This window comes from Hakea prostrata, chromosome 8, assembly GCF_041222555.1.
Source record: "Hakea prostrata isolate BN-2017 chromosome 8, UWA_Hpros_2, whole genome shotgun sequence".
Classification (NCBI taxonomy): Eukaryota; Viridiplantae; Streptophyta; class Magnoliopsida; order Proteales; family Proteaceae; genus Hakea; species Hakea prostrata.
The window spans coordinates 12348659-12374569 of NC_142607.1; the positions used below are offsets into that span (position 1 = coordinate 12348659).

General features: G+C 39.8%; 1 protein-coding gene across 1 annotated transcript in view; it reads left to right on the top strand.

The window, feature by feature from the left end:
• Positions 1-25911, top strand: part of MBD9 (methyl-CPG-binding domain 9) — a 49765-nt gene that overhangs the window by 1329 nt on the left and 22525 nt on the right. Inside the window, exons 2-6 of the mRNA XM_089165230.1 lie at positions 11210-11927; positions 12077-13213; positions 13317-14009; positions 17937-18242; positions 20353-20688. Of these exons, the coding sequence (XP_089021356.1) occupies positions 11210-11927; positions 12077-13213; positions 13317-14009; positions 17937-18242; positions 20353-20688 (3190 nt within the window). The remainder of the gene's footprint in view (positions 1-11209; positions 11928-12076; positions 13214-13316; positions 14010-17936; positions 18243-20352; positions 20689-25911) is intronic.

A 25911-nucleotide genomic window follows, 5' to 3' on the forward strand; every position in this document is an offset into this window, starting at 1 on the left:
TCTAGGTTCACCTGAAATGATGTTGCGACTATGTGTCAATTTCAGCAGGTGTTAAAACTTGGAACTAATGTAGTGAAGATTAATCCCTCATTCTTTTCTGGAGAAACGAGTTATTTTTGCAGTTGGGTCTGGCAAGTATTTAAATCATTGTCAATCCTGTGTTTTTCAGGAAGAAAACCATGGATGAAGATCTATTTTAGGCTATAGTGTCGAAATGTGTGCTAATGTCATGTTTTCTATGGATACATAATGAGGAGCTAGTTGTTCGTTCACTGACCTGTTTGCAAATTTCAACAGTCTCATGACATCTATTTATAAGAAGACAAATTCTAACTTTTAAGCTGGTTGATTCAAGTCAAATGAACCTCATCTCAATCGATCATTTGAATGTGGTTGCCTGGGAGAGTCTTGTTTGGTCATTCATCTGTATTCAGTGCCATATTCGTTGTAATTGAAGAACTGAGAAGCTAATCTTATATAGTTTAAATAATGTACTAAATATTCCTTTATTTTCTCAATAATTTTTTTCAGCAGTGTGTACTATTAGATACAATACATGATGATGAGCATTGCCCACCAAAATGTTGGAATGGGATGGAATCTTGGTTTTTCCCACCATCAGTGCGTTCATCTCATGATACTCATTGGGAGCAGAAATTGTCAGAGAAACACATGAGAAACCCCGATTCAATTTTTAACTTTCCAATTTCAAACTCACCAATTAAATAGCCTTAAGTACAAGTGTTTGTGATGAAGCTGTAACTGCTCAACTACTGCCTGTTTTTGGAGGTGTTGGATGGCTTCAATATTTTAACCTTTGATTTGTTAAAAGATTGATATAACTTTTACATTTAACAAATTTTCATGCTCCCCCCTTCTTAAGTATAGCTATAAATTTGAATTTTATGTGAAGGACTATGCTGATGTGATGTGCAAGGCCACCATAGAATGAGAAATAACCAGCCCAACCAGGACCGACAGTGTAGCGAAAACCAGGCCATATTGGGTCCATACATGGTAGACTGTTGCAACACCATTCTAGATGATCTTAGGGCCTGTGTGTGCAGCAGATAGGTTGAATGAATTGTCTGGACCACTTGTGTATATATATCTTCTGGAAGTTTGCTGGTATGAGTATTATACATTTATACCTTCTAACACATACTATTTAAAAGAGCCCCTCTCTCCCTCCGGTTTCAATTTATCTATAGGCATCAGGATGTCATTGCTGAAGCGGGGGCATAACCTTGATATTGATTATGGAGCGACTGAGTGCCTTCTTTTCTTCATTGGTGATGCTGAGAGCTCCTTGGTGATAAAACCAAAGTCAGTTAATGGTGAAAATTACTAAGATCTGTGGGTATCCCTGATCATATCCCATACCTTTTTCTTGTTCTTTTTCTATTTTCTACCTCTTGATCACGTGAAGTTCTCGGATGTCAAGCTTTTGATTGAACCATTTGGAGATCTGATGATGGGTTTTGCTTCTTTAACCACCCCCCATTGCCTCCTTTTATATTCCTGCTATTAATCCTTTTAAAAGCCTAACGTATCCGGCTGTAGTCATCGGTTATGACTGCTGTAGCATTTACAGACTTGGGATTTTTAGTCTCATTTTCAAATCTGTGCTAGTGTTCTACCCAATAGTGCATTTACTTGGTTATGTTGACATAGGGGAGCCCATTAGTGAAGGTTTTGCTAAGTTATAATGGAGGAAAGTTTGCTGGATTTGATCTGGCGGCGAATAATTTTCAGGCTTTTGGGTTTTTGAAAAAGGAAGATGAAAGAATCTAGGGTTTCTAATTGTCAGAGAATGCTGCTATTTTATTGGCAGGGGAAGAATTCAGAATGATGGAAGGGTAGGGAAGGAGATCAGATCAATCTTCTTGGGAGGAAGAAAAGAGAAGAAGAGAACAGGAGAAATCAGCAGCACCAAAATTCTTAGTAAAAACTTATATTTTTTACTCAAATCATCTCTGATTGATGGGTGGGGGTGTGTGTGACATGTGTATAGACTTCCTTGAATGTCTGATCTGACTTGTGAAATGACTCTTAATCACTATGAAAGACTTGATGAAGTAAGTAAACTCATAGCAGAATTTTAGATAGCTATAGCCTATAAGTATCCTAAAACACTTAATCTGTGCAGTTACATTTCCCTCCTTTTTGGGCTTATTCATTAATCCCTTCACATTGGTAAACAAGATGCCTTATGCCAATGGAACCCAACCATGGGGCCAAAATAAAGTCTGGTCAATCTTCTTCCTTATCACCTTCTCTCATTTCCTTCCCTATTTAATTTTCCCAGTACTTTCTATTGACGTTAATAGTGAGAAGGGTGTCTGGGGGTGGGGAATCTATGCAGTTTCCAAAACCTCTTACCCACCTCTCCCCTCTTTTGATTCCTCAATGGTCCCTAGCCTTCAGTTATCAAAGAAAACCTCCTCCCTTGGTTTGCAGATGAAAGCTGCGCCGCCCCACCCCACCCCCTTCTTTCTACACTGCAACAAATCTCTCACTCTCCTTCATTTCCCCAACACCTGCTGGTGTTCCTTTCTGGGTCCCGTGAGAACTGGGAATGAAAAAACAAAGAACTTGTACCTGGTTTCAGATGACAGTGCTGCTGGTCTCACTGCCAGCAAATCTGATCTCTTAAGCTGGACTGTTAACTGGCTGTAGTTGACACTGTTCCCGTTCTGCTACCTGAAGTCCTTAGCTGATCAGGATTTTGCTTGGGGTTCGTGTCAGTATCCAAGTAGGAGATGCATCAATGTTTTTGCTTTCCAGTGGGAAGCTCTCTCTGACAGATAGTCTTCTACCTCTCCCACAATTTCTTTATTCTTCTTATATTCTTTGTGAGAACTATCCCACCTTTCCTTGCGTCACCTTGATTTTATTTTGTCTTATACCCTGTAGTATCCCTGTACCTTCTCTATAATTCTGTTTTTCTTCTTTTTATTTTTTAAAATCTTTCATTTATACCCTTGCTAATGCCCCTATATTCCACCTTGTCCTTATTTTAGACTTGATTCCTACATCCCCTCCATCTTTTATTCCTGACCTTATGTCATGCTTCCAATTTTTGAAGTCCTAATGGCCTGTAAAGATTCCATTTATCTGCAGTAAAGTTGAACTTCAGGCGACGTCATGGATGTTTTTGATACGATCTGCTTGTTTCAATTAGAGACGATTTCTGTAAATTGCAGAACATTTCTTGAACTGAAGATAAGCATGATAATTGTTTGTAGGTGGATTGGATGTTGAAGAAACCATGGACAATGAAAGCAACGATCAAACTGAAATATACCGATGGAATTTCCAGGATCACTCCAAGAAAGGCTGAAAGAAGACATAGGGCTGCTGTCCTATCCTCTGTGGCCCTACAAGAAGGCTGAACTACATGAGGGGACAATTCGGTCATTTTCCTGCCCTAATTGAGTCCTGTTGGATCCTGATAGATGCAGAATTTGTTAGGACTCCAGTGCCACTCTTATTTTTGTTTTTGAGTCAGTCTATGATTCGTTAGATAGCAGTCCTAGTCTAAGTAGGAGTACTATATAAAATAGAATTTGTTTAGTTGTAAGCTTAGTTTAAAGAGAATTCTTTGTTTTGTTGAGTCCTAATGGGGGTACTTCAATTTAGGCTGTGAATACAAGGCTTAGGCCTTGTAATCTAATCAGTCTTATTGATGAATAGAAATTTGCAAAGGAGATACAGCTGAGGGAGAGTGTGATTGTGGTTGCCTAGTGTTTCCAAGTTGGAGGACACCCTGTGGCAGCTTTGTGGTGTTATTTCTTCTGAAGTTCTTCAATCCCCCAACAGTATTCAGCAAGTGATCATCCCCACCCATTCCCTACCACCTGCCTTTCTGAACCCCTCTAAATCCCTCCCCTTCCTTGTGGCACCTTGTATATTTTACCAAAACCCTAAAAACCTACGACTCCCACTTCCCTCCACCAAAACCCATCCCCTCTTGGGATTAACATCATCCCACTCCCGTTAGTACTCGGCCCAAGTTGCAGCCCCAACCCTTCCCCAGAAGCCCTAGAAATTGGTATCCTTGTTTCCCCAAAACCCTAACTTTGGAACTGAATCTGAAACTGAAAATATACCAAGTTCGGATTTAATTTTCACACACTCAGTTCCCTAAAACCCTCTGGCCGAACCCCATACATCTCTTCTCAACCCTAAAATTCCCTTAAAGCCCTAAAACCCTAGCTGCAGGGTTTAGTGTCCAAATTACGCAAAGTGTGGGGTTTAGAAACCCTAATGGTCTGCTGATTCTCCTTATTAGGTCTTGGATTCTGGCCTAACTCTAGTGAGGTAAAATCATATACGACTTGATCAAGGTTGCAGTTGAAAAATTGATTGACTGCCCAAATTCAGTTTTAAACCCTTGATAATATTCAGATCAAAGATATGGCATTTGCTAATGATCATCAAAAGATTGCGATGGTTGATCATGAGATGTGGTGAGTGAGTCATCTCCCTATTAAAGCTGATGTTTGTGGTTACCAATTGAGTGGTGCTGATTTTCTCATTTTATAAAACACGTTTACTAGTTTGTATCAGTACCATTGGAAGTTGCAGATGGGCTACCCTGGGCCGACCTAAACATAGTTGGGTATCCAGATGGAGATGAATAGGTCCAGTTTGTCTTTTTGGAAATTATGTCTTTAAATTATTTTATATTCTTTTTATTTTAGAAGTTTGATATTTAGTTCCACAATTTTTTTTTTGGGTGAATTGGTTTCACAGTTTTTTTTCCCCCTCTCAATTTGTTTCCCAGCTATAGGGTTTATTTTTAGGAGTCTTTTATTTATTTGGAAAGATGTTGTAATCGCCATCATTGAGAGATAGATTGAATGATTGTTATGGTTTGGGTTGTCTATATGGTTTGTGTGTGCACTTTCCCCTTCAGTAGTGTCCCAGTCTGATGAAAGAGTTGAAGAAATCCCAACTTGTATCCGAAGGACACAACATGAGCTTTACCAAATACATAACAAATCAAATCTTCTGAGTGTGGGAATCTTACAAGAAATATAGAAGATCATGAAGATCCTAGTGAAACCCAAAAATAGAAACTAAATCTTCCATTAACCAAATCACACCCAAATTTACTGATATAGTAATACTCGATTCTGTCTTACAACACTCCCCCTTAAGTTAGAGATCACGGCCTTATGGAACCGTCTGAACCACACTCTCATAGATTGCTCTAGTCCATATAATGCCCTCTTCAACTTGCATACTTTCCCATGAGTCTCAACAGTGGAATACCCAGGTGGCACATCCATGTACACCTCCTCTTGAAGTTCTCCATGTAGAAAAACATTCTTGACATCTAATTGTTGTAGGTTTCTCCCCTTATTCACTGCACATGAAGGGACAGCCCGAACAATGTGTATCTTGGCAACAGGGTCAAATGTCTCCTGGTAGTCAATCCCATAAGTCTGTGTATAGCCTTTGGCCACCAATCTTGCCTTGTACCTCTCAACAATCCTATCTGCCTTGTGTTTGATAACGAACATCCACTTGTTCAAGACCGATAGCTTGAACCATGGAGTCTCTTGATGCATTTAAATATTTAATTGTAATTGATTCTGGGTTGATTTGAGCTAACTGTTTGTGGAACCAAGGCCATTCTTGTAGTCTTATCTCCTTTGTTTTCCTCTCTTAGAGTCTTAGCACAATTCATGCTGAAATTTTCTTCCATTCTTACCTTCTTTCTTTCTATGTTGTTATTGTTTTACCCTTTTCTGGGCTGTAGCTGCAACCCACATAAGATTGACTGGTGACTGTTTTCAACGATCCATCGGCCTGATATTTTGCATGCGAGTCACTCTCTAATTGGTGACATAAAACCCTCAGCTCAGTACCCTAATAGCCATTCTGTACTGAGAACCAAATCTATTCTCTTAGATAGTTTCAATTATTGCACTGTGGTTTCATGACGTACCACAGTGGTAGTTATAGGAGGTACTTCTTCCAATCGAGGTGGATCTGGTTAACTGCTTTGTTTATCCTGTCATGATGTAGGATATGCATACCTTTGTTAATTTCTAGTATTAGTTTCCATGAAAGCCTGTCTTCGACGTTTTAATTCTTTTTTATTCCAATGCGTGAGTACTTCATACTTAAGAATCTGAACTATTTGAGAACTTCTATAATTGCCATTGGTACTTCTTTTCATCGTTGCCAAGGTGACAAGGCGAGGTGAGGTGATAAAGGACAACGAAAACCATGGTGACACCAAGCAAGGAGACAAGGCATTGCCTTGGCGACGCCTTGTCTCTAAGAATGTCTAGGATGCCTAGGCGATGCTTGACAACTATGCTTCTTTTTGAGTACTTCATCACTTTAAATCACCCATAGCAACTCAAAAGCAGGGCTTTGTGATCTGTGGTTGCAACAGAAAGAAAGGAAAGTGAGGAGGAATTTCAAATTCTGATCTGTTTGAAGTTATACAAGATACAAGACCTGAGCTATTCATTTTAGCTTCATCACTTCACTTAGTTGTTGATGGTTGCCCCTTGGTTCTTTTAGGTCCTTCTATCTGAATCAAATTGCTCCTCCAAACAGGAGTCTCCTGAGACTTCCTTTGAATATGACCATGCCACCATTGTACGTCTCAACTCTCAAGTAAGGGACCTACAAATAAGGGTTTAAGGCTGATCCTTGATGTAGCCCAAGTGTAAGTGAGAACTCTCTAACTTAACCTCCCACAATTCTTACGTGAGCCTGCACATTATAAGCGTCTTTAATTGTGTCCGCATATTTACGTCACACCTTTGTCTTCACTAGTATATGCCAGATAAGCTCTCTAGGGACTCAGTCATAGGCTTGTCTGGGCCAATGAAGATCATATGGAGATCTTTATTGTCCTCTCTGTACCTTTACTAGGAGTCTTGTAAGTAAGAATGCAGCTTCTATCGAGGGTCTATCTTCCATTAGCTCTTCAAAATTGTAGTTTCCTGTCTCAGATGGGTACTTATAGCTGTTTCTGATAGTTTCACCGTATGACTAATTAGTTTTATGCATCTAGCTATCAGAGTTCTGGAGATCACCATTATTTTTGTAAATCAGGACCAAGTACTCAAAATCTTGTTAAACAGCTCGATAAACCATGTTAGACTGTAGGTTCTTAGGCTCTTCCACACTTAAATTGGGACCATGTCTGGGCCTAGTGGTTTGCCTGCTTTAATCTTTCATAAAGCTTCTTTGACTTTAGATATGGTAGTTTTGTTAATATATCTACAACATGTGGTGTCATGTTGTCTTTAGGGGGTTGCAGAAATTCTCTCTCCCTCTTTCATGTTGTTTTCATCCCATGTTAGTACTTTACCATCTTCATTATTAATGCATCTAAAATGGTTGGTGTCTTTGCTTGTCTGTTCTCTTGCCTAGCATCTTATAGATAGTTCTTCTCCTTTTTCAAGTTCAGATTGTTATACACGCCTCATATTTCTCTTTCCTTGTTTTCCCTATGACTGTTCTTCTTTGCTTGAGAAAGACTTAATCCCCCTTTGGTCTTGTATCTCCTTAACCGTTTGCCATGTTTTATACAAATCCTTGTATTTCTCTGTCCTTGCTTTCATGACAGTCTTCTTTGCTTCATAACGACTTATACCTTTTTTGATTCTGTACCTCCTTAACTTTTAGACACGTCTTAAGCTTTTCTTTCTTATTATTGACTGCTTAGATCACAATCATCACATCATCCACCAACAAGTCTAGCTAGGGGCATGAGGTTTGACTTTTGATTCATAATACATGCCATCATCTCATTCCACATCGAATTTGTGTCGCTTTCAAGGTCCCACTTTTCTGTTTGACTGCTTTATTATCTGTAAATGAATTCAAGGAACCACCTTTTAAGCCCCACCTTTTTATCTTAGGGCAATAGGTTCCTCTATCTGACAGTAACAGTTTGCATAATGAGGAACAATCCAGGACCACTGGTCTATGTTGTGTGGTTAGACTTTTCTCAGTGTCTTACTTCACAGATCTTAAAACTCTCTCTCAAGAGTCAAGACTTTCTGTTAAAGAAGAAGTCTGTTTGGTTCACATGATGTTCACCTTTGTAGGTAAACAATTGCTCCTTTCCTTTTTCAAAAAGGTGTCAACAATGGAAGACTTGTAAGTGATCGTATGGTTTAAAACTGAGATCTCCTCCTCATTCCTCTCTCTGGCTCTATAGCTGTGATGTCTTCATAGCTTCTACAGTCTCTAATTCTAACATGTTCATTCAGGTCACCCCTTACGATTATCTTTTCTCCTTGACTAACAGTTGGTACTAATCCATGTGTTCCCAGAAATGTAATTTACTACTTTTTTCCAGTCTTGCAGGTGAGTGTCAGTGCTGATTATATGGACCACCTTTTTTCCCCAATGCCACTTCAAATTTTTTATCATCCACTACAGCATTCTTAGGGTCAATTTCTATAACTGTTCCCACTCCATTTCTTTTTTCTTGTCTCTTGTGTATGAAAATTTAAACCCATCGGAAGTTGACTTTGTTTTACCCTTTCATCTGGTCTCCTGAATACATATGCAATTTGTAATTCGAGCTCTGTGCTCCTACCGAAAGGATCCAGTGTTCCAAAAGGCAAGTTTGATCCTATACTTTTGGACTAGATCCTCAACTTACACCTGTTCACATTATTAAATCCCTTGTTTGACTAGGGCCATCACATCTGGGTCCCATGCGGCACTCTACTTAGAGGACACCCTAGCAGTCGATCAGCAGGACATGAAACTAAAATAAAAAAGTGCTAAAAGAGGATTGATACAAGAGACATCGGATGATTATAATATTGTAGTGGTGCCAGGTACCTATGAACTGAAATGCATATCAGAGATGTACAAAATGAAAAATGTTATACTTTCACGACAACAACAGCAAACAAACAGGCCATGCATGTACACAGGGCAATAGTTAGGAACAGGCCACTAATAAAGAACAAACTGGTAACAAGCAAGACCGTGAAAGCAGTAAAGGAAGACAGCTTGCAGTACCAAGTGCAAAATGGAAATGGTTATTGACTGGGCCTTGACCCTATTTCTGAAAGATCTTTGTGTCGTAGGGAAATGGTTATTTACAGCAAAACCAAATGGCTCATTGCTGGTGTGAGCAACAGAATAATGTTTTCTACTGACCAGATTGGGAGGCGTGACAGAGCTTGGCTAAAGCAGAAGAACTTCATGAGGCGTGACAGAGCTTGTCTAAAGCAGAAGAACTTCATGAGGTGTGACAGAGCTTGGCTAAAGCAAAAGAACTTCATGGGACAGTTCTGCCTGGCTTAATGCTACCCTGATGCAACCTCTGAGGAAGTTCACCAGAACTGGAGATGGATGCAGTGCACGTCCGGATTCGGGGATGGGACAGTGACAGGGATATGTATGCTGAGATGTGGGGCTGTAGAGAAAGTCAAGGACTGGAAGGGAGGTGTCTGGACCGTCTGGGAGGGGGTTAGTGCAACTGAATGCAAAATGCTGGGGGAAATCTGTAGAGAGTGAAGAGTATCTTAGATTGGGGTATGAGTGGTGTAATGGGGGAGTGATAGTTGGGGATGGTGGGGGTGAGGGAAATCAAAGATGGGGTTTAAAAGTTGGGAAAGGGTGGATGGAGTGAGAGATTTGTGTTGCTTAGGGAAGGCATTGGTTATGGAGGTGATTGGGAGAGATTCAGGGTTATTGGTAGAGCAATCAGGGATGGCAGGTGAGACCTGAGACAGAGAAAAAGGTGGAGTTGGTAATGGTTGGGAGGTGAGTTGGACAAAGAAAATCTAGGGTGGTGGCAGAGTGGTAGAGAATTGCAGGTGGTTGTTGAATTCTGCTGGAGACAAAATCAGGGAACAGGTGCATGAGAGAATCTGGTGAAGTTTTCTGCGAGGGAATTGCAGTTTTGGGGGGAGGGGGAGATATTGAGAGTTTTTTTGGGGGTTTTTTTTTTTTTGGGGGGGGGGGGGGGATATTATGAATGCTTATGAGCTTGATGACAGGACTCCTACCAGAAACCAGTTCTCCCGGAACAACAGTTCAAAAAGTGAAGTCCATGATGTGAGCGAGCTGTTTCAGTGATTTGTATTTGTGGATTTGGATGGCAGTTGCAGCAATGCGACAACAGATCAGTTCACATTTTTAATGCAAATCAGAGAATAGTATCCTAGTGGACTTCAAGTACCCAACATCTAAAGAGCTTCCTTAATTGCCTAAACTGATGCTAGCAAATGGCTCCACATTCTGTATATAAAAGAAAGCAATACCAGAAAACCCCTCTAGGATGAATAAAGTCGACCAGTAGGTTGTCAACTAGATTCAAGTGATGAGCTCTCTGGGAAACCTCGTACAGCTTTCAGTGGATCCATTTAATAATAAGTATTGGGGTGTGGATTGTGGAGTTCATCTGCAGACAGAGTAGGATAAAATTTACTTGATCCTGTCAGGGTAGATTCCATCAATTATAAGTAATTCAACATTTCATTGAATTGAAAAGCCAACATGTTTGATAGAGATTTCAGTTACTTTGGCAGGTTGGATGTATTAAATAGAAGTGGCCATTTGCTTTGTACTTATACATGGTGACCATGCTACTACTTAAATCTTGCCCAGTTTTGAGTCACAAGATCCAAAGTGAGAAAAAAAGGATCGTTTCAAAAGTTGGAATTGCACCTGAAAGGCTGAAACAAATTTCCTTTCGACTCAATAGCTTCTATGTACTCAAGAAACTGTGCCAAAGTATAGACATGGGCCAATAGCCATTGCTGGAGTAAGACTGTCTTGGGACTTCATATTAAGTAGAATTCTGGAATGTGAAAACTGTTTCACATGCTGATTGTCTATGCCCACAACTCTTAAACTCAACTTTGTTTGCATGCTTGTCTTTTTTTAGAACGTTCATGGCTTCATAGTGTTTCAAATGACACCAAAATGATGATAATTGACATGTTTTGGCCATTGACATATTGGCATAAAAGTGAGTGCTCTGACTTTTGCTGAACTCAGATCTGTCTTTGCCATTTGGCCTTTTTCCATCTCTCTTTTGTACACCCCATAAATTTCACTTTATCAGCTCTTTTTATTTCATGGAATTTGAAATCCTGTCCAATTGCTTTTTTCTGGAGTTTGTTCTTTTATGATGTTTCTACTTTTGTTCTTCCTGGTTTGTTAGCAAATATGTACTAATTTTGTTCTCTCTGCTTTGTAGAATGATTACTCCAGGTGAACAGTTTACTACTCTCCCTTTTGGTTGCCAAACAAATTCAAACTCATGGCACATGGAAAATGGATTTGATATAAAGAAAGATTCTGGTGCACTGACGTACAATGTCAACTCAAGTTCCAACCAGATGGTGCACCACAGACCAAGTATGAGTAGACATTTTGAAGACGTAGATTTGAACTCCACTCTTAAGGGTAGACTTAGGTACAATAATAGTACAACCATTACATTATCCCATCAAAATCCAAGTGACAAGTGTTTACAAGCCTTGCGAGATTTTATTTTTGAAAGACAAGGTGTATTGGCAGAAGGTTGGTCTGTAGAATTTAAGCCACGGGCAGGAAGATATGATGCCATTGCAATTTATTGTTCCCCAGACGGGAAAAGATTTGAATCGATGGCAGATGTTGCCTGTCATCTTGGGTTGGCATCCAACAGCAATTCCATTGGAACTGAGGATAGAAATGATGGGTATACTTCGGTGCAGAAGGGGTTGCTTTATCGCAGGAGGAGGAAAGAATCAGCAAGACTTTCACGTACCAGTAGTTTGACTGAAAGCCAAGAACCCATAAGGAGCAGTTATGGTAGGGAGCTGTCTTCGGATGTTGAGGTCATGGAATCACCGTCCTGCAACTTAGGAGGTGTGAGAGTTGCAGATGCTGTGCCAGAGGGAAATGGTAACGGTGGAGTTAAGCAACCTAAGGTTTGTATTAACATTTATATGTTCCAGTTTATAGGATTATTCTGTAAAATTTTAGTTTAACTCTTTAATCTTTGAGATCATCTGTATTTGCCATATGTAACAGCTTGCTTGTTATTCATGATTGTTCTTCATTTTGCTTGCTTTTACAGGATGGATTTCCAATGCAGTTTGAAGATTTCTTTGTTATTGATTTGGGGGAAGTTGATGGTCGACCATCATATCATGACACTAGCCAGATCTGGCCTGTTGGTTACCAGTCCTGTTGGCATGATAGGATTACAGGATCTCATTTCACTTGTGATGTGTTGGAAGGTGGTAATCTTGGACCTTTTTTCAGGGTCACAAGACGTCCATGTTCAGAGGTGCCCATTCCTGATGGGTCAACTATCCTCTCGAGGCCAATCCTTGGCAGTTCTAATTCGAAGGATGGAGTGGAAGGTGACGATCCGACTAACTTTGGTATGTCATATGATACTGATGATATTCAGTTGCTTCTATCAGATCCATGTCCTTCACTTTTTGAGCAAGACTTTTTATCCTGTTTTGGAAGTCCTCTGAGTGACTCTTCTGATTTGCATCCAACGAGTTGTTTAACACCTCCATTGAGTTGCCTTCAAGAAAAATCTGGTGAATGCTTACCCAAGAATTCAGAAATGAGGGATCAAATTGGAGAATTCTCAGTAGAGGGGAGTTCTACTTCATCAGTATGGAGAATGGTGTCTCAAACTTTTGTTGGTATCTGCCGTGAAGTCTTCAAGCAAACAGGCTCTATTCAGTTTTTATGCAAGCATGATTTGGAAGTGAAATCATCAGAATGTTCAGATGCTATGGATGTTGACATTGATAATGTTTCTGGTTCATTAGAGAAATTTCACAGTGTATCTTGTTCTGTCAACATCTCGCGTGTAACCTGTACCGATGATGAGCTTGAGTCTTTATCTGATGCACTAGTGAAATGGTTAAACCAAGACAGGTTTGGGCTAGATATGGAATTTGTGCAGGAAATCATTGAACAGCTTCCTGGAGTTCATGCCTGTTCAAAGTATGAATTTTTGAAAAAGCGAAGCTACTATTCCACATCTCATACTGTTGGAAGTGGGCGGCTTCTTGCTAAGAGGAAAAATGATGCTAGAGGTGAGGAAGAAACTTCAGATGGTTTAATTAGGGAATCTAAAAAATCCAGAGAGCAGGATCTGGTTCAAGACCACAAGAAGAGTAATCTCTGTCCACCTGGCAGACCTTTGAGCTCAAGGCTTCCTGCAGAGCTTGTTGGTGATGTTCTTCAGGTATGTTTTCATCATTACATAGAATGCTGAGGAACTTCATTGCTAGGTTGTGAAAATATATTTGGTATCTTTCGTGTACTGAGTAGTTGTTCTACTTGTTCAGGTATGGGAGTTATTATGGAGATTCCATGAGATTTTGGGTCTGAATGCGCCATTAAAATTTGATGAACTTGAGGAGGAACTTGTAAATCCATGGTCTGGTGCTTCTGATTTTGTTGAGAATTTTGAAAATGAAGTTAATGGATCTAGAGAACCAACTTCTCATAGAAGTGATAGTATAAGTGGCCATACCTCATCTCCAAGCAATGAATTAGATCTTACGGTTCCTGCGGATACCCTGCATGTGTTCATTAAAATGGGAACAGGAACAATGAAAGAAGCAGCCCAAGCCAAGCTAGCATCCCGTACTTACACCAGATGCACCGGTGTAGCTTTGACAAAGGCTCATTGCTCGCTTCTCAAGGTGCTTATTGGTGAGTTACTGTCCAAGGTTGCGCCTCTGGTGGATCCTAATTATGATGCTGGTGAGTCGAAAGCAAAAAGGGGAAGAAAGAAAGATATAGATACATCAGCTCCTGTAAAAAAAATGAAACCTAATATGCTGCCCATCAATGAACTCACCTGGCCAGAGATGGCTCGGAGATACATTTTAGCTGTCTCTTCAATGGATGCTAACCTTGACACTTCTGAGAAAACCAGTCGGGAAGGTGCAAAAGTGTTTCGCTGCTTACAGGGTGATGGTGGGGTGCTTTGTGGTTCACTAACTGGTGTAGCAGGAATGGAAGCTGATGCATTGGTAAGATTTTGTCATGTCTTTTTGGTAATCTAGTTTATTTTTACCATTATAAGAATTGAGTAGTGAAGGCCATTGAAATTTCTGAAACTTATTTGACAGTTAATATTTTTGAGATTGAGTTTAAAGAAATACTACTTTTCAGTCTTACTGCATTTAAACAGGAGTTGGATATCCAGTTAGCTTAAGCGAGAACTGAGATCATACTTGATGCAAAGCCTAACCTATGGATGCCTTTTCTAACCACTTCCCCAGAATCAGTTCTTTTTTGATACAAAGTGGGGAAGGTAACTGCCAAGAGGTTTTAACTCAAGACCTCATGATGTGTTCGCTTAGTGCATCATGGCTACCAATTTTTCCTAGAACCATTTTAGGTCTGGCTTTGTGTCTTTTAGCTTCTTCAATTTGGATCAAATCACTCCATGCTGGAGTATCTTAGAGTATCATTTGAACATGGCCATGCCACCTAAAGCAAGTTTCTCATAGCTTATGATGCATCATAGGCTCATAGCTGCTGCTAAATCAGCTCAAGTTATTAGTTCCTTATTTTATCCTTGTGTTTGTGCCATGCTGCATCCCAACATTCTCGTTGCTGCTACGTTGGGTTTATGCATATGATGCATCTTATTTTCTCACATTTCCACTTATTTGCTGTTCCCAAATCTATGACTTGCTATGTTAGTCCAATCGTACCTGTGTTCATAGTTTGAGGTGTTGCAAGATCTCACTAAGATCTTAACTGAGATCTTCTTCTTTTCCTTTATTTTTTTTTGGGGACCTTGAGACAAGAGAGCCTGTGAAACCAAATTATTCAAAATCTCAATCGAGATCTTGAACTGAGATCCCAGTTTGACTGAGATTTTAGTCAAGTTACTTCCTTAAAATATAAGTATGCTTGCTCTAGGTTGATATAAATTGAGATGTCTGATCTCAATTGTTGTTTTTGGTGATTTCATCATTTTGCCCTAGAAAGCCTGTTCGCTACCTAGCCTGCATCAGCAAGATGTTTAACTCTAAAACAAATCTTTGGATTTTGATGCAAATCGTAAAACAAGGTGGGATGCTGGGCTGAAACCCTAGGCCTTGTTATGGCCTTTGGGATGACCTTGGATCTGGTTCATATCACTTACCATATCAAGATTTATAAAATTTTTAGATTTGATGAAAACCCTGGCGTTAAATAGTTCAAAATTGCACCTATTGTCAAAAAAAATCCACTTTTTGTTCTTGAAATGATGGTTGGTTTTCTTTTTAATTTACTTTTTTGCATTTACTTACATGATATGAGGCATAAATAAGTGCTTGTGTGGACAACGAATAATTCCAGCTAGGTTTCCACAACTTTCCATGGGGGTCAATCAAATATATTTAGGTTTATAGAGTTGAAACGATTGAAATATGGTTGAAAGTTGCAAGCCAAGGTCTGAACCTAGTTGAAACAAATGCATTTTTCCAAGGCACATCCTAAGTTCATGTTGTAATTCTCAAAACAGAGATATCTTGGCCAAAACTGATTGAAATGAGATTTGATCCCATGGTCTTATTTTCAATTCTTTTAGCATCCAACTACAACAACAACAACAACAAGAAGCCTTTTTCCAATTAAATGGGGTCGACTACTTGGATTCTTCCCTCCAATTAGTTTTGTTTGAGGCCATACTAGATACAAGGCCTAAGCTATGCATATCCTTTCTCACCACTTCTCTTGAGTTGTCTTAGGTTTGCCCCTAGCTCTCCTAGTTCCTTTAATTTGGATTATATCACTTCTCCATATAGGGGCATTTATAAGCCTTTGTTGAACGTGGCTGTGCCACTTTAAACGACTTTCTGTTAGCTTAGCACTTATGGGAGCAACTCTCATACCAACTCTAATATGATCATTCTTTATCTTATCCTTCCTGGTTTTGCCACTCATCCATCTCAACATCCTCAGTTCTGCTACACTGAGTTTATCTACATGATTCTTTTTAATAAGCCATCACTTTACACCGTACATCATATATAATTTTCCTTTAAGCTTTGTTGGAATACGTTGATCACATAAGACCCGGGACGCACCTTTCCACTTCATCCACCCTATTTTTATTCTTTGGGAAACATCATCCTCTATATCACCTCTTTTATTTATGATTGAACCAATGTACCTAAAACAATCACTTTGAGGAATCTCCTTATCATCAAGATTCACCACCTCATTGTCTGCCGATCATGACTAAACTTACCATCTAGATCAGCATCCAGCTGTATTCCTTAAGTCTCTATCTACTATGATGCCCTCTCCCTTAAGAAAACCAAAGCTTAAAGTCATTCAACTTGAAGCTTATTTTTCTTTTTGTGTATAGTCTTTTGAATACAAACGTTGTTAATTTTTCTTAGCATAACATCAATCTATGTCTATCCTGCTCTCTTACTGTTTTAGAACTGGGACATATTGAAACCAGCTGAGGAATGGATCAGATAGAACCAATTCGAACCAGCATTGGAGGCCAGTTTGTGCTGGCAACTTAGGCTGTTGCAATAAGACAAAATATTAAGAAAGGATGCCAAAACACTCTTCATGTCTTTGTCCATGTGAACTGTGTCAAAGCCCATTATTTGGCATAGTGCGAATATTCATAAAGGAGTTGTAACGTCCAAGATCAGATTTGATGAATATTCTATTCTTGGGAGAATAAGGAGCTTGGTTTGGTTTCTATTTAGTTAATTATTGCATGTGCTGAAATATAAAACCTATTTTTGATCTAATAAATTTCTATTTGTTGTAAAGCTTGAGCCAAGCTATAAATGGGCCCTTTCATCACAATAAATAAGCAGAGTTCAGAGAAATCAAATTTGTAGCTCATGTTGCCATGCTCATGGAAGAATCCATGTTGAGCAGCTGAGATGGCTGTGGGTGAGAGACCGAAGGCTGAGATAGCGATTCTCCTACCCTTGTTTTTTTTTTTTTTTTTAATATCTTATCCCTTTCTCCTTATCTTTTCCTTGCTGGTGTTACTGTTTGTGTCTGCAACAATTCATTAAGATCTCAAGCTGATGATCAGAATCTATCTTCAGATGATTCCTGAGGCTGCTACTGCTATTACTCATTATTGAAGGCTGTTGCTATTCCTATGATTTAGTCTTGTTGCTGCAGCAGCTTGTGAAGATCATAACTTCACATTCCTTGGTCAGAGTTGTTTGTGATTCAGTGTGTTTTCTTTTGCTGTTTGCACCTACACTCAATCGCAACCCAGACCCATTCCATCAGCTTGAGCATTACATCCACTATATCTTCTATTTCTGAGCTTTACTAGACCTGAACCTGGGTTTACTTGCTGGAGTTTGCTGGAGCTCAAACATCAGACTGGGACTGTTACCTTGGGCTTACAGTCTTACATTACTTTCATGATGTGAGAATGCTTGCCCATTTGACACTCTTCTGGGTATCATTGAGGTCTCTTGCTACTGGGGATGCCTTAGCTAACTCCTGTTCACTAGTCAATAGATGAGTGTCAAAGTTTAGTGTGTTGCTTATGGGGGCCTTGGCATAAGATAAAAAAATAACAGGTTCTAGATCCATGTGGAAGGGATCTGGCTAAAGTGTTTCCTCTTGGTTCTGGGCTGCAGACCTGACATACCAATCGTTCCATAAATTGTTCTTTCATGTTTTCGAATCTGTCTTTCCCCCTTCCCATACTTTCTGCTTTAAATACCATTGCCTCGTTTTTATGTATTTTATAATGTCTTCTGGTTAGATCTCAGAAATAAGGAATACATGCAATCATTCATTACTGATTGTTTACTTTGGCTGGAATGATACTTGTCAGTTTCACACACATGAACGCTTCCATGTATAATCCTTGACTGTGTCACCGTTCGTATATTGTAGCTAACTGTCAGACGTGTTGGAACATAGTAATGAATAGAAGTGCTAATTTATGTGATTCTCAGCTGCTTGCAGAGGCTACAAAACACATTTTTGGTTCTGTGAAGAGAGAAAATGATGTTTGGTCTGTGGACTGCATAGATTCAGACGCAAAAGGTGCTAGCGAACCAATTTCTGTCAATGATGGTAATATTCCTGAGTGGGCACAGGTGCTGGAACCTGTGAGAAAGCTACCTACAAATGTGGGGACCAGGATAAGAAAATGTGTCTATGATGCTTTGGAGAAAGGTCCTCCGGAATGGGCAAAGAAGATCTTGGAGCATTCAATCAGTAAAGAAGTTTACAAGGGGAATGCATCAGGGCCCACAAAGGTTAATTTTAACTGTAAAATCAACATAGTCTTCTGGTTGTGAAATTCCTTTTTTCTTTTTGAATAATTGCCTGCTGATTTATTAATGGTAAATGTGTGTTTTTTATACAGTAAACCATATTTACACTTGTTGTGGTATATTAGTTGACTAGTTTTGTGTACGCTTTACTGCCAAGTTGGGATCCTGAAATCAACTGTTCTGCATTCTTCTGTCTGTTTTCTGGGTTTCTAATGAACTTTAGTGTTTCAGCTTTGTAAGTCTGGTACAGGTGCAGTTTAGGTTGTAGATGCAATGTTGCAGGATAAACAACAAAATAGAGAATCCAAGTATCCAACCTTTGCAGATTAGAAGAAACATCTGGAGGCTAGCTTTTCCTGTTTAAAGGATCTTGACCCATTTAGAAGGGATGCTTTTTTTGTTGCACTTTGCATAGGTCACGGGTGATTGAAGTATGCAAATTTTCATCAGCTGCATAAATTTACTGATCAATATTTGTGACTTTCTGGAAGAATGGTTCATCTGTACTTTGAATCTGCTGAAGCCTGTCTTGTATTTTGTATTGAGTGGTTGTTTGATATGTCCACATTGTATTCTCTGGGCACGAACTTTAGTTGGATTATGACTTTCTTAGTTGCTTGTGATGATTGGGTTGCTTTAGGCAGGACATGTTGAGCCTTGCCAGGTCTGAACACTTATTAAGGTTTGCTCATGCCTGAGCTCATCCATTTGTAATGTAGCTGGTTCAGGTGGTCTGTGCATAAAATTTTAAATAAGATAAGGGCTATATTAGGTTCTGGTTATTGTACAGGAAATAAGGCAGGTTTGGCGTTTTTGAAATTAAAAGCCCAGGTCTATGTTTAAGGATTTGGCTTGCAACTTATGCTGGATTAGGTGTGGGTTCATTGATGTTAGGTGGCTTTGGCTGAGGATTGCTACCCCTAAGTTTCAGTATCAAATTTATGGAATTGCATATTTAGATTGAATTCAAGTTTATCCCTCCCCTCCTCTGCATAACAACAGATTGTGAGGCATGATATTGGGGTAGTGGAAATGTGCACAATGGTGTGGACTTGGGTAAGCATGTAAAGGCATATTCTTGATTGGGTACCCTATAAAGGAGCTATGCTGGCTGGAAGATTGACCCTCTCCAACATATTTTGGTGGCATCGCTAGTCACACATTTTTTTGAGATCTATGATGGACTCAGGGCCTGACCTGCAGGCCCCAGTGTGGTATGACCTGAATAATGGGTCGCTGTCCGAAGTATTATTTGTATGCCTTGCTGATATATTATAAAGTGTACTGAGATTTGGGGTTCTTGATTTATGTTTGGAGCTTCTAACGCTGTTTTTAGGTGGTTTTGAGAGATCTATATTGTAATCTTCTTTCCTTATTGAAGTGAAATTTTCTTCATCTTCACCCATTGATATAGCACATTGCATTATTTTCTGAATTATGTTTAATCTCTGCATCCCTTAGATATGTTTTCGTCTATATGCATTATTTTTTGGTGTTCGTTCTGACAAAATATATAGGTATTTCTATCTCTGCTTTTCAGTGCATCTCATATGCTTTGTAATTTGTTGTGGTTTTGTTCTTTGGTTATTATTACTATTAAGGATTTTCCCCCCAACACCCCATTCTGTCCTCTTTCCAAGTTCAAGTCCAAGAAGTTGAAAAGTTTGAATTATTCATCAAAGACTTATAGGTTCAATAAAAATGAAGACTCTAAATTTTGGAAGCACAAACCTGTTCTCCGAAAGGCCATCTTACTAGTAATTTACCTAGTCAGTTTCCATACTTACCCATCCTCCTGTATTCTCTGTATTGATCATTTATTTATGAATTACTTATTATTTCAAGGGTTTTCTGAAGCCTTATCTTATCCTATGTTTCTGCTTGAGGGCTTTAAACTTTTCACACGTCTGAGATGGTTGTTTTGTTCCAAGATATTAACATCCCCTTCTTCCCAACATGCAAATTCCCACAACCCCCCCCCCCCCCCCCAAAAAAAAAAAAAAAAAAAAAAAAAAGAAAAGAAAAAAAAAGGATCTTATTTTAGCTGTTGATGCTGAACTGTATGGTGGTTTTTCCTGTTGTTTGGTTGCAGAAAGCTGTTCTCTCTGTGCTGGCAAATGTGTGTGGTGAAAAGATACCACCTAAACCTGTTAGGGTTAGAAAGAAAAAGAGAGGGTATAGTATTTCAGATATGATTATGAGACAATGTCGTAGTGTTCTACGCCGTGCTGCTGCTGAAGATGATGATAGAGTCTTCTGCAATTTGCTTGGGACAACGCTGTTAAATTTTAATGATAATGAGGATGAAGGCATTCTTGGAGTTCCTGCTTTGGTATCTCGTCCTTTGGATTTCAGGACGATTGACTTGAGGTTGGCTGTTGGAGCTTATGGTGGATCACATGAAGCTTTCCTTGAGGATGTTCATGAGGTACTTTCTCATTTACTTAATTCATGCTTTCTGTTCACCTTGACTTGCAATTGGCCACCAGTTGTGCAGGGTAGGACCAAACTTAATCCCAGTGATTGAGTAGCCCGTCCACTTCAACCTTTTACTTATATGATGTGAAGTGCTATATGAAAATCAACACCTTTTCTCAAATGGACACTCACCATTCCTTACAGAGTTTGAGCCCTCTGTCGTGTATTGCGTGCAAAACACGACTAGTTGGGGGGCTTTTCTCTGGGTCCATTCGGAATTTTTTAAATAGCTTTCTAACCCCCTTTTGGTGACGGGGCACCCATGTGGATAAAGTGCGTAACCCAAGTGCATGTCGGTTTGATAATATGCTTTCTGTGGTATATCCCTTCTTTAGGAAAAGGGATTCAATTTCTTTCCGACAAGAATTTGTGATGTAACCCTCAAATGGATGGCCAGTCTTCAAGATCCTCTTGTAGTGAACCAGCAGTAATTAGTGTTTGAACCTTCTGTTAGGCCAATTTTCAGGTACTTTTTTTTTTCCGGTGGACGAATTCATCCCTCCCCCCCCCCCCAAAGAATTTTTTTTTCAGTGGACGGCACCTCTTTTAGGGCCTAAGCACCTGGTGGTTGTAGGTTTAGGGCTGATTTGAAGGTTCTAGGGTTTTAGAAAGGGATGGCAAGGGTTTGGATAAGCTAGGGGTCTAGGATTTGTAGAAACTATAGTCAAAATCTTGCTGTAATTCAGGGTTCTGACTGAATTTCCAAGTTCTAGAGTTTAAAGCTTTGGGTTTGTCAGAAATTAGAGTTCTAGGGTTGTTCTAGGGTGGAGGGGAATTGAGGACGGGTTTTAGGGAATTAGATCTGATTTTGTTGAATTTCAGTTTCAGATTTGATGATGATTCCCAAAACTAGGGTTTATGAAAGTTAGGGTTTCTAGGATTTAGGCTGCTAGGGTTGTGGGGAATGTGAAACAGGTTTGACAGGGGTTTAGGATGAAGGAAAGGATTGAAAACTGAATCTTTAAATGCTGTTTTATAAGTTCGGATTCAGTTCGAGGGTTTAGGGTTTTGATGGTGCTAGGGTGGATAGAATTGTAGGGTTTAGGAGCTAGGGTTAGGGCTGCTTTTGGGTCGAAGGCTGTGGGTGATGGGGTGATGTTAATTCTAGAAAAGAAGAGGATTTGGAGGAGGAGAAGAATTGCGGTTTTCTAGGGTTTGGAAGGAACTTCCGACGTGCCGCAAGGTGCAGAAGGTGAAAGGGGAAGGGGGAATGAGGGTTGGAGTTAGGGGAGGGGATGGGGGTGTTAGATAGGTGGTGTTTACTGTTGAGTGTTGGCTTGATGAAGAGCAACAGGTGCCTCAGGGTTCAATTGCTTTTTGTTCTTAAGAAATGGGGTTGAAATTTGCACCACAAGAGTAGCACAAAATAGCCGCAGGCCTCCTGCATTGGGAAACCCACTATTCCTCTCAAGTCACCTTCAATTCTTCAAATTTTATTAATCATCAAGTCTGTCTGTTTACTAGCTTTGGGTTTATATTTATAGGCTTACATGAATAGACTCACTCTAGGAATTGACATTAAAAGGTGATTCAAACTAGGGCTTCTACTTGGACTTAAATTGGAAAACAAAACAAACAAGGACTCTTAAATTCTCAAAAAAAAAGAAAAAAAGAAAAACCCACATAAGGACTTTTAATGAAGAAGAAGCCCCTTTTTAAGATTGGACTCCAATTTAGAAACCAAAATAAGGAAGATCACGACGAGCCCCCTCTACAGGACCTCACAAACATCATGGATGATTTAAAAAAAGCGAGTAGATCAGGCCCTTGTAGAAAGTGGAGTGCAACTAAGGAGATCCCTCTCTAACCGAGACTCCTGACCTGACTGGGACTCTTCCATAAGTAATCAAAGACTAACTCAAATTCAAAAGAAAAGTATATATGGGCTGCTAACAGTACTTTGCATATAATAAGACCCATTAGGACCTAAAAGAGACTGGAAATGACCAAATTGGCCTTCCTGGAGGGCTGCAGGAGAAAGAGCAGGGTCCTCCCTGGTTGTTTTTCAAGTAGGGGTTTTCGGGTCATGAAAGTTGTTTTTCCTGCATTCTCTGCATCCACATAGGTAGACAGGTGCAAATGCCCTCCGTTGGTTGGAGGTCCAAAATCAGTGGATTGTCAAACTGCCGGTCCGTGTCCTCTGAGAAGATGGAGTGATGGACCTTCATCCACTGTATGGGGTTTTCTGATGTGGGGGGGTAAAATTTGAAAACATTTTAGTTTTCTTCATGGTACACAATTTGGATTAAATGAAACAACGGGCCTTGTCCTAACTAAATGGGTTGGCTACATGGATCTTCGCCTTCCAATCAGCTCTATTTGACGCCATCCTAGATGCACTTCCAATTAAATAAACTGATGTAAAACAATACTTTAGTAGGCAAGATGAATAATCCATAGATCTGGTGATGGGCATGTGTCTTCCAAGTGCCTGTTGGACAAACTAATATAAAATAATAATGTTGAACTCAGTTGTGCTTCGGTTGGTCCAAAGATTGCAGTCAATGATACATGTAGTTTAGTAGCTGACCCCCAAATTTTCTTAAGATCTTCTCCAAAACTTGGAGATATAAATTGTCCCCCCCCCCCCCCCCAAAAAAAAAAAAAAAAAAAAGAAGAAGAAGCAAAAAAGAAGAAGAAAAGAATAGAAAAGAGAAAGAAAACTGATGATGGTTGAATATGATGTGAACTGGATCCAGAACCACGCAAAGAGAGCCGATGGAGTTTACCAGTGCCCTGCGTCCCTACCAGCAAGCCAGATAATTTCAGCCAGCATAGGGGTACTTTTGGTCATTTTGGGTCCCCAAGTCAAACTCAATCTGGCCTGTTTTGATTCAGTCTTGTTAGGAGTTCAGATCTACTTTTATTTTTGAGACTGAGTCCTTGGTCGTTAAGTTGTGGAGTCCTAACTAAACAAGGATTTACTTACTTGGATCCGGTATGTTAATAGGAATCCAAAGCTTGAAGTTATTGAATTGTCCCAGTTGGGTTAGGATTCCCAATCAAAAGGGATTCCCTTAGTACAGTCCACTTCTTACAAGGAGTCAATATCTATTTTTTATTTTGCAATTTAGATCATCCTAGGATGAGCTATGACAGAGTCCTTGTTTGAGTGTGAGTCTTTAGTGCAAGTAAAGTCCTAATTAGAATCTCCTTCTAAGTTGTCCTACTGTGTGTTCGTTCATGTATGGCTATAAACAAAGCCTCTCTAGCTTGTTATAGACACGTTTGATGATCAATAACATCTGAAGACTGAAGGTGCAAGGATTAGAGTTGTAGGCAAGGTTTAAAGTATCGGTATCGAGTATTGTATCGGTCAAGTGATTTTAAGAGACGTATCGTCCTGTATCAAGTATTGTATCGTTCTGGTTAATGTATTTTAGTCTAATCTAATAGAGAGACGTATCAAGATGTATCATATTGGTTGGGTCAAATATGGATACGTATCGGCTAATATCGTATGGTATCGTGGGATACTTTAAACCTTGGTTGTAGGATTCCTTAAGGAAGGAAAACTTGCAGCTGTTGTGTTGTTTGAATTTTCTGCAATTTCAAGTTCTCCAGCCACATCCTTCTTCAAGCCTGTGCAAGTTACCCCCTCCCTCATCCTTGCCCCTGCCCCCCCCCCCCCAAAAAAAAAAAAAAAAATCCCCTAATCCTAATCCCAATCCTGTTAGGAAACTTCATTCCCCTCCCCTCCCCTAGTTTACAACCCATCTGTAGTCCTACCCACCACCCCTGAACCTAGGAAGACAGAATCCCTTCTTCCCCTAAGCTGCATATCCTTTTTCTTATTTTCCATATTTTTCTGGTATTTTCAGACTTCTTCTAAGACCTACATTTCAAGGTCAGATCTATGGAAATCTTACTGTTAGATCTGCCCCAAACTTTAGGAACCTTATCCCTGCAACTGATGTAACCCAGGATTTGGGTTTACCTCTAGGACCTTCTCAAAGTCAACCAGCTAACACAAATAGTCCTTAGCAGGTTTTATCTTAATTTTGGTAACCTATGGTGAGAAAAATAGGTTATTGGAAGGATGGGGAAGTATAGGATCTGAACAAAATAAATAGGATAGAAAAATTAGGAATTGCAACCCAAAATATACCCAATGTTGAGTGGGATTGAAGATTTGGGGTTGGGAAAGGGTTAGGAGAAGGTTAGGGTTTTAACAAATATAGTTGGGAATGGGTTTTTGAACCAGATAGGGTTTTGGGATATCCAGCGGTACCCTAAGATGCTGGGAATGGCTAGAATCTTTGGTATGTAGCAAGAGGAGTGAATTCATAGTATGCTGGGTAATGAGGGAGGGATATGGAGTCTGCTGTAAAGAAAGTGACGGATTGAGACTTGCGTTTGGGATGGGAAGGTGTTATCAATGATCCTTGGATGGGTAGTATCTTGGGTAAGGGAGGGAGGGATAGGGAGTCTGCTGTAGAGGGAGGGAGGGGTTGAGACTTGCGGTTGGGATAGGAAGGGGTTAGGAATGATCCTTGATCTTTTTTCTCTCTCTTTCTTTTCTTTTCTTTCTTCCTTCCTTCTTTCTTACTGTTTTCTTTTTCCTTCTTTCTTCTTGGAATTTTGCACAAACTCAGAAGTAATTGTATTGCAGAAAATTCTGCAATCCAAGAAAAGTGGCTGTGATGGGTTTCTTGAGCTTCTATGCTGTTGCAGGCCAAGAAAGGAAAAGAAAGGGGAAAGAGAAGAGGAATGGGGGACTTGCTGCTGCTGTTAAGGGGAAAAGAGAGGGTGGGGTTGTGGGCTTCATGTCACTGGGTTTAGAAGAGGGGGAGGAGGCTTGTGCAAGGCCAGGTAAGGGATTAGAGTAGGGGACTGTACTTGTTGGGGAAGCTGCTGTTGCTCTTGCAGAACATGAGATAGTTGTTGAAATTGCAGAAAAACTCAATGGTAACTCTCAGCACAGGTCGTGTGGTCTCTCCCATGACTCCAAGCCTTTTTCTTCATTCAATTTCAATGTGATTCTTTACGAGGAGATTGGGGCCTAAATAGCCTTACATGGAAAGACTTGGACTTAAACTAGAAACCTCAATTGGACTCAACAACTTAATGACTAAGAATTTTCTAGGACTAATTGCCAACTAGGTGACATTTAGGACCACAAGAAAATAACAAAATAAGAACAGGAATTATCTAGAAGGAATCTTGCAACTGG